We start from the raw sequence: 9,341 nt of genomic DNA on the forward strand, positions 1-9,341 counted from the left end.
TAGACAAGGCTATGGATACAAGGACTGACGGTCCATGGTATCAAAATTATATTTTTAATCATGTTTTGGAGCAATATAGTGTTTGTTAAAGATGTATTTGTTTACAAAAAAAGTAAAACAAGTTTATATATTGCTGTCTGATGGAATACGGCAGTTGAACTAAGCCCATGAGGCATTTCTAAGTTATATTCTTCAATAATAATCAATGGGTACATACAGTGGGGCAAAAAGTATTTAGTCAGCCACCAGTTGTGCAAGTTCTCTCATTTAAAAAGATGCGAGAGGCCTGTAATTTTCATCATAGGTACACTTCAACTATGACAGACAAAGTGAGAAAAAAAATCCAGAAAATCACATTGTATGATTTTTAATTTATTTATTTGCAAATCATAGTGGAAAATAAGTATTTGGTCACCTACAAACAAGCAAGATTTCTGGCTCTCACAGATCTGTAACTTCTTCTTTAAGAGGCTCCTCTGTCCTCTACTCGTTACCTGTATTAATGGCGCATGTTTGAACTTGTTATCAGTATAAAAGAAGACCTGTCCACAACCTCAAACAGTCACACTACAAACTCCAATATGGCCAAGACCAAAGAGCTGTCAAAGGACACCAGAAACAAAATTGTAGACCTGCACCAGGCTGGGAAGACTGAATCTGCAATAGGTAAGCAGCTTGGTTTGAAGAAATCAACTGTGGGAGCAATTATTAGGAAATAGAAGACATACAAGACCACTGATAATCTCCCTCGATCTGGGGCTCTACGCAAGATCTCACCCCGTGGGGTCAAAATGATCACAAGAACGGCGAGCAAAAATCCCAGAACCACACGGGGGGACCTAGTGAATGACCTGCAGAGAGCTGGGACCAAAGTAACAAAGCCTACCATCAGTAACACACTACGCCGCCAGGGACTCAAATCACTGCAGTGCCAGACGTGTCCCCCTGCTTAAGCCAGTACATGTCCAGGCCCGTCTGAAGTTTGCTAGAGAGCATTTGGATGATCCAGAAGAAGATTGGGAGAATGTCATATGGTCAGATGAAACCAAAATATAACTTTTTGGTAAAAACTCAACTCGTCGTGTTTGGAGGACAAAGAATGCTGAGTTGCATCCAAAGAACACCATACCTACTGTGAAGCATGGCGGTGGAAACATCATGCTTTGGGGATGTTTTTCTGCAAAGGGACCAGGACGACTGATCTGTGTAAAGGAAAGAATGAATGGGGCCATGTATCGTGAGATTTTGAGTGAAAACCTCCTTCCATCAGCAAGGGCATTGAAGATGAAACATGGCTGGGTCTTTCATGACAATGATCCCAAACACACCGCCCGGGCAACGAAGGAGTGGCTTCGTAAGAAGCATTTCAAGGTCCTGGAGTGGCCTAGCCATTCTCCAGATCTCAACCCCATAGAACATCTTTGGAGAGAGTTGAAAGTCCGTGTTGCCCAGCAACAGCCCCAAAACATCACTGCTCTAGAGGAGATCTGCATGAAGGAATGGGCCAAAATACCAGCAACAGTGTGTGAAAACCTTGTGAAGACTTTCAGAAAACGTTTGACCTCTGTCATTTCCAACAAAGGTGTAACGACGTTCGTCTGTAGGAGGAGAAGCGGACCAAAAAGCAGCGTGGTGTTTATTCATGTTCTTTAATGGAAAACTGAACGATACATGAAATAACTCAAATCTACAAAACAACAAACGGAACGTGAAAACCTATACAGCCTATCCTGTGACAACAAACACAGTGACAGGAACAATCACCCACAAACACACAGTGAAACCTAGGCTACCTAAGTATGATTCTCAATCAGAGACAACTAATGACACCTGCCTCTGATTGAGAACCATACTAGGCCGAAAACATAGAAATGCCCCAAAACATAGAAAAACAAACATAGACTGCCCACCCAACTCACGCCCTGACCATACTAAATAAATACAAAACAACAGAAATAGAGGTCAGAACGTGACAAAAGGGCATATAACAAAGTATTGAGATAAACTTTTGTTATTGACCAAATACATATTTTCCACCATAATTTGCAGATAAATTCATTAAAAATCCTACAATGTGATTTTCTGGATTTTTTTATTTCATTTTGTCTGTCATAGTGGAAGTGTACCTATGATGAAAATTACAGGCCTCTCTCATCTTTTTAAGTGGGAGAACTTGCACAATTGGTGGCTGACTAAATACTTTTTTGTCCCACTGTATAATGAATTCAGAAGTCCAAGAATGGATGTAGCAACTGCTGATTACCCCTTTAAGGAACTGTATTGTGGCCTTCCATGGCTTCCTGTTTCACTGCGGTGTAAACATGAGGTAACATGCATGTAAAATGCCAATAATTTTGGAGGAGACTAAATATAGTTACTATTTTATTTGAATTTCTCTCTCTCTCTCTCTCTCTCTCTCTCTCTCTCTCTCTCTCTCTCTCTCTCTCTCTCTCTCTCTCTCTCTCTCTCTCTCTCTCTCTCTCTCTCTCTCTCTCTCTCTCTCTCTCTCTCTCTCTCTCTCTCTCTCTCTCTCTCTCTCTCTCTCTCTCTCTCTCTCTCTCTCTCTCTCTCTCTCTCTCTCTCTCTCTCTCTCTCTCTCTCTCTCTCTCTCTCTCTCTCTCGTCTCCTCTCTCCTCTCCTGCTCTCTCCCCTCTCTCTCTCCAGGACCTGGGGACGTTGGTGGGGAAGCTGGCGAGGTTCCTGGGTGTCTCGTGTGACAAGGCCCAGCTGGAGACAATGGTGGAGAGCTGCAACCAGCTCATAGAGCAGTGCTGCAACTCAGAGGCCCTCTCCATCTGCAGGGGTGAGACCCTATCCATCTGCAGGAGGGAGCGAGGGGGGAGGGATGGGGGAGAGAGGGAGGTAGAGAAATAGAGGGGGTAGGGAGAGAAGGAGGGGAGGGAGGGAGAAAGAGGGAGCAAGACATATGGGGGAGTGGGAGAGAGATAGGGAAGGACAGAGGTAGAGAGCGAGGAAGAGAAAGAGAGGGATAGAGGGATAGAGGGAAGGAGGATAAGGAGGAAAGAAAACGGAAGTGAGGGTTAGTCAGTCACTAAAGAGATTTCCGAATATCTCCCGACGACAGAGTTGAATAAGTAAAGAGATCTGTAAGGTTACTGAAGCATTGCGTACTTTGTGCCGTAAAGTGAATGGAAGGGGTGAAGGCTGTGTGCCAAGAGGGACAGTAACCTAACATGTGTACTGTATGTCAACTCCAACCTTTACACAGACACACACAGACACCCACCCACACACACGCGCGTGCAAACACACACACGCACACGCACGCACACACACACACACACACACAGTACTTTGTGTACTGTATTTGCAAAACTGATGTGACCAGACTCCCTCTAGCCCAATTCATGGCTTTGCTGCTCGTATCATATACATTGTTTAGGCTACTATTAGACACTCACAAGCCTAGACACAAGCATGCTTGCAGTGCATGACATGGTGTTACTCAGATAGAAGAGGGGGAACAGAGAGGGAGAGAGGGAATGACAGAGAGAGAGAGAGACAAAGAAAGAGGATCTCAGAACGGAGTGTGTGAGCCTCAGCCGTACATCAAAATACAGAAACCTGGTATGTGTCCACTGCTGTATGCATACGGATGCACGCTCTTCAAAGCAAATCGAATTTGTTCATATGGCTTTATAGCTGTGCTAACCCTGGGGGAGTGTATGTCTCGGCTGGCTGAGGATGAGTCAAACTAGACCAGATTTGTATGTAGGCTATGTAGAACAGTTACATAATATGCGTTTGTGTGTAGTCTATATCTTTAAGCAATGATCCAGTGCCAGTTTAGTTGTTTGGCTCATAATGGTGAAGGTTAGCACTGGTTTGCGGAAGGCTAATCCTGGGTCTGTTAGGGGCAGAGAGTAACTAGAGCTTTATTGTCGCAAACCACAGATCATGAATCAGATGTACATACCCCAGCAGTAACATCAACCTTCAAAGGAACAGGGGATATCTCACTGGACCATTCATTAAGGGCATTTCCATACACTCCTATTTTTGCTCTGCAATGCCACCCTGTGGTTAAATATAGTAATTACAGCTCAGTGATTTCTGGCACAAGGAGTTGAACCTTACTGTTCAGTTTGGAAATCCATTCACATTTGTTGTACTTTTTCTTGCATTATGATTTGTGAATGTCATTTTAATTATAATTATGATTCCATTTTTCATGTTGATTATTGTAGATTTTTGTTATGTTGTTTTTTCTTATGATTTGTTGTCAGATTTGTCTTGTTTTCTCCATATTCTGTTTCTTGTAGTGCATGGACCCTAGCCTCTGACCTGGTGCTGGTCTAACACACAGCTCTGAGCTAATAGGGCCATAAACACACATTCCTATACACACTACTGGAGGACAGGTGAGTCCATGTCTGTAGACATAGGCATACGTACATAGGCCCAAAATGATTGGCACTCTTGACAGATGAGCAAAAAAGACTGTATCAAATAAATAATACAAATACTTATATGGTGTACTCCAAAAATTGGAGATTTTGTTTTACAAGTAATATTTTTTTCTCTCAAAAAGATAGGGGTCAAAATGATTGGCACCCCTGATTTCAACACCTTTCAATACTTCACCTTGTGCGGTTATCGGCCCTGAGCCTTTTTCTAAAACGTTTTATGAGATTGGAGGACACATTTGGAGTGATCTTAGACCATTCCTCCATACAGAATCTTTCCAGATCCTTGATATCCTTCATCTGTGCTTATGGACGGCCCTCTTCAATTCAAACCACAGGTTTTCAATGGGGTTCAAATCCGTAGACTGGCCATTGAAAAATCTTGATTTTGTTGTCAAGCAACCATTTCTTTTTGGATTTTGATGTGTCGTTGGTGTTATTGTTTTGCTAGAAGATCCACTCGCGTCCAAGTTTCAGCCTCCTGGCAGAGGCAGACAGGTTTTTGGCTAAAATGTCCTGGTACTTGGCAAAGTTCGTGATGCCGTTGATCTTAACAAAGGACCTCGGAGCAGTGGAAACAAAATAGCCCCATAACGTCAAAGATCCACCACCATATTTTACAGTAGGTATGGGGTTCTTTTCTGCTTATACACCCTTATTTCGACCCCAAACTGGTATGCGTGGCCAAAGAGCTCTATATTCATGTAATCTGACCATAGCACCGGCTCCAATCCAAGTACCAATGCCATTTTAGCAAACTCCCGGAATTTACATTCGTTGGATAACTTGAAAATAGAGCTCTTTGACTACGCACACCAGTGGTGGGTTTGGTGCCTAAATAAGGATCCAAAGCAGAAAAGAACCCCATACTTGGATATATGAGATGACGCCGCGTTAGATAGCGCCCGCTCTACGAGCTGACAAATTCTGCTATTTTTGTGTTTTCTTATGCTGATCGTAACTTGTATTGTGCATAATGTCTCCGCCATCATTTCCTATGGCCGAAAACGTGTTCAGAACAGCGATCACTGACCTCGATTTGGATGAAGGTTTCTGCTTCAGCGAGTCGGCAGCTCTAGATATTCTGCACCCTAGGTTAAGAGTAGGGGGGGGGGTGTGTCTCTTAGTTAACAGCTGCTGGTGCGCATTCTCTAATGTTAGACCTCATTAGCCGCAGACCGTGCTATTTACCAAGAGAGTTTTCATCTATATTTTTTCGACGCTGTCTGTTTACCACCACAAACCGATGCAAGCTCTATGACAACTTCCAGAGGGACGCACTTCTCCTGGCCTGTGATTTGAATGCAGGGAAACTGAAATCCGTTTTACCTCATTATTACCAGAATGTCACCTGTGCAACTAGAGGCGACAAAACCCTTGATCACCTTTACTCCACACGCAGAAATACATACAAGGCCCTCCCTTTGGCAAATCTGACCAAATCTCTATCTTCCTGATTCCTGCTTACAAACAGAAACTCCCAACAGGAAGTACCAGTGACATGCTCAATACGGAAGTGGTCTGGTGCTAAGTTACAGGACTGTTTCGCTAGCACAGACTGGAATATGTTTCAGGACTCATCCGATAACATTGAGGAGTTTATCACATCAGTGGCTTCATTAATAAGTACATTGATGACGTCGCACCCCTTCAGTGACCCTTACGTACAGAGCATTCAGAAAGTATTCAGACCCCTTGACTTTTCCCACATTTTCTTACATTACAGCCTTATTCTAAACTGTATTAAATCGTTTTTTCCCCCTCATCAGTCTACACACAATACCCCATAATGACAAAGCGAAAACTGAAATATCACAATTACATACGTATTCAGACCCTTTGCTCAGTACGGTTGTCCTTCTTGAAGGTTCTCCCATCTCTACAGAGGAACTCTAGAGCTCTGTCAGAGTGACCATCGGGTTCTTGTTTCACCTCCCTGACGAAGGCCCGTCTCCCCTGATTGCTCAGTTTGGCTGGACGGCCTGCTCTAGATAGAGTTGGTTTTTCCAAACTTCTTCGATTTAAGAATGATGAAGGCCAATGTGTTCTTGGGGACCTTCAATGCCCCAGATCTGTGCCTCGACACAATCCTGTCTCTGAGCTCTGCGGACATCATGGCTTGGTTTTTGCTCTGACATGTACTGTCAACTGTGGGACCTTATATAGACGGGTGTGTGCCTTTACAAATCATGTGCAATCAATTGAATTTACCACAGCCGGACACCAATCAAGTTGTAGAAACATCTCAAGGATGATCAATGGAAACAGGATGCAGCTGAGGTCAATTTCTAAAAACATGTTTTTGTTTTGTCATTATGGGGCATTGTGTGAGGATTGATGAGGACAATTTATTTTTTAGAATAAGGCTGTAACGTAACTAAATGTGGTAAAAGTGAAGGGGTCTGAATACTTCCTGAATACACTGTATGTACATATCTACCTCCATTACCTCGAACCCCTGCACACGACCCGGTACTGGTACCCTGTGTATATAGCAAAGTTATTGTGACTCATTGTGTATCTATCTATTCCATGTGTTATTATCTTCTACTATTGTTTCTATTTTCACTCTGCATTGTTGAGAAGGGCCGCAAGCATTTAACTTCAATTCTACACCTGTTGTTTACCAAGCGTGTGACAAATTACATTTTATTTTTTGATTTGATTTGATTACCTGCAGTAAAATATGCTGTTGTATTTTTGACGTTATGGGGCTATTTTGCTCAATATAACTTGTTGAACAAAATCTCTTTCTCTGAGCAATTGTATTAGTGTAAAATAATATCATTTCCCACACAAAAATATGCGTACAATATAGTTCCGTATTTGTATTATTTATTTGATACAGTCTTTTTTCTCATCTCTATGGAGGGTGATTTATGGACCTCACTGTACACGGTTGGGAGTCATAAGGAAGCATAGATAGCCTACGAGCTGATCAATATGCAATAAAGAAGATTTCAAAATGATAACATTCATATCGACTACTGACCACTCCTCTTGGTCATTCGTCTCATTCATAGCTAAAAACCGAAGTGATGTATGGTCATGTGACTCTTTCTTCTGTCAGGTCGCGTGGGACTGTGGCAGGACATCTTCACCGTGTCTATGAACGACAAGTTTGACACGGTGTATAGACAGAAGATGGGCAAGTCTGACCTGACCTTTGACTTCGGCCTGTGAGGACCGGACCGACTGACCACAACGACACGAACACGGACTTACACTCCTCCTCCTGCTGCCTAAACACCGTACACTCCTCTGCCTCTCTTCATCACTCAATAAATCAGTCAATCAATGAATCAATCAAACAATCACGTTTTAGATATACTGTATAACGCTGTATGAATGCTATGGTGGGGAATCATAAGTCCAGCCCAGAGTCAAGTATAGAGACCCCCCATGACGCCCCTTTGATACAGAGCAAGTGTTCCGTTTTAGCTGTATCCAGGTCAGTTCCTATTTGACCTAGTCCTTCATTTTAGCACACGTTTTTCACTTTCAGTACATTACATAGCTTGTTTGTTATAAAAAGGCTTTCAATGGGCATTAGCTTAATCAGCACTAGACTTTTTGTATCAACCTTTCTTGCCGAGGTGAATGGGGAATGTGTGTGTGTGCGTGTGTGCGTGTGTGTACATGCTCGTGTGTGAGCAAAATCACAAAAATGGCACATCACAACTGCCTTTTATATCAGTTCTGTTTGTTTATGCTGCTAAAGTGATGCCTTTCTCTGTCCTCAGACCCATAGCCACCTATAGAGTTACTGTACCACACTGAAACAACAGAGTATCCCTCCATGTTACCAGCATTCTCTGTGTGCTCTCCCCCAAGTACATGTAGCCCCTTTTCTCTTCCATTGCTTGCATCTCTTTCTCTCCTCCTCCTCCTCCCCCTCCTCCCTGCTGTAAATGCCCCCAGAGAGACCAGTAGACCCCCCAACCCCCATCCCCTCTGCTCTGCTGGACACTTGTGAATGTCTTCATTGATGTGGATGTAACAACCTCAACCCCTCCCACAGGCTCAGTTCTGTGCTTTAGGACATCCCTCTTTCATTCTCTCTCTCTCTGTATCTCTCTCTCTCTCTCTCTCTCTCTCTGTTTCTCTCACTCTGTCTGTATCTCTCTATCGATTCAATTCAATTGGCTTTAGATACATGTGTTTACATTGCCAAAGCAAGTGGAATAGACAATAAACCAAAAGGGAAATAAACTCTCTTGTCAGCTTTTTCTCTCATTCTCTCTGTTTACAACCGTTGGCAATCCTGCTGCAGCCCATCTCTACAAGGGTAATGGTGTGTACTTTTGTTTGGTTTTTATATGCCTGTAGGGTTGTCCTAACCTGAGCATAATGCATCGTACTTTACATGCTTGCTTGCTGGTTTATTAATAAAGTTATGTCTTCAGGACATTTGTGTTGCGTGTGATGTCTTCAATGCACTTGCATTACTAGCTAGCAATTTTGAGTCAAGGTATAAATGTTGGTACTTCCGTTGACAACCTCCCTCTGCTCAAGCCATGTGGTTCCCTCTCAACTGTTGCACACTCAAAACGCTCACCTCTGGTTGAAGCTCGTAGTCCACACCTACTATTATCATATGCTGCAGCTGTTATATTTGACTATTGATCGTTTTGCTTTTTCAAGCCATTGAGATGATTGTTTTTAATGAAAAGCGCTATAGAAGTTGAATATATGATTATTATTTGTATTATTACTTCAGTAAGCTATAAGTTAACACTAGTTCTAACAACCCTAGACATCGACAGTATCACCATAGTCCTTATCACTAATCACTCGATGGGGGGTGTTTACTGTTGAGTGAGGGTCTACTAATCTGGATGAAGAATATTTAGCTTGAAGTAGAGGCAAAGGCATGATGGGAATTCCTGACATAACTTCTATCCAACCATAAAC

The 9,341-nt window shown here is 42.7% G+C and overlaps 1 protein-coding gene across 1 annotated transcript in view; it reads left to right on the plus strand.

The window, feature by feature from the left end:
- Positions 1-8,835, plus strand: part of LOC110500177 (sulfotransferase 4A1) — a 30,033-nt gene extending 21,198 nt beyond the window's left edge. The window contains exons 6-7 of the mRNA XM_036957529.2: positions 2,665-2,803; positions 7,498-8,835. Of these exons, the coding sequence (XP_036813424.1) occupies positions 2,665-2,803; positions 7,498-7,610 (252 nt within the window). The 3' untranslated portion in view covers positions 7,611-8,835. The remainder of the gene's footprint in view (positions 1-2,664; positions 2,804-7,497) is intronic.
- Positions 8,836-9,341: the final 506 nt, after the last annotated feature.

Source organism: Oncorhynchus mykiss, chromosome 21 (assembly GCF_057628025.1).
Source record: "Oncorhynchus mykiss isolate SJ-2025 chromosome 21, ASM5762802v1, whole genome shotgun sequence".
Classification (NCBI taxonomy): domain Eukaryota; kingdom Metazoa; phylum Chordata; class Actinopteri; order Salmoniformes; family Salmonidae; genus Oncorhynchus; species Oncorhynchus mykiss.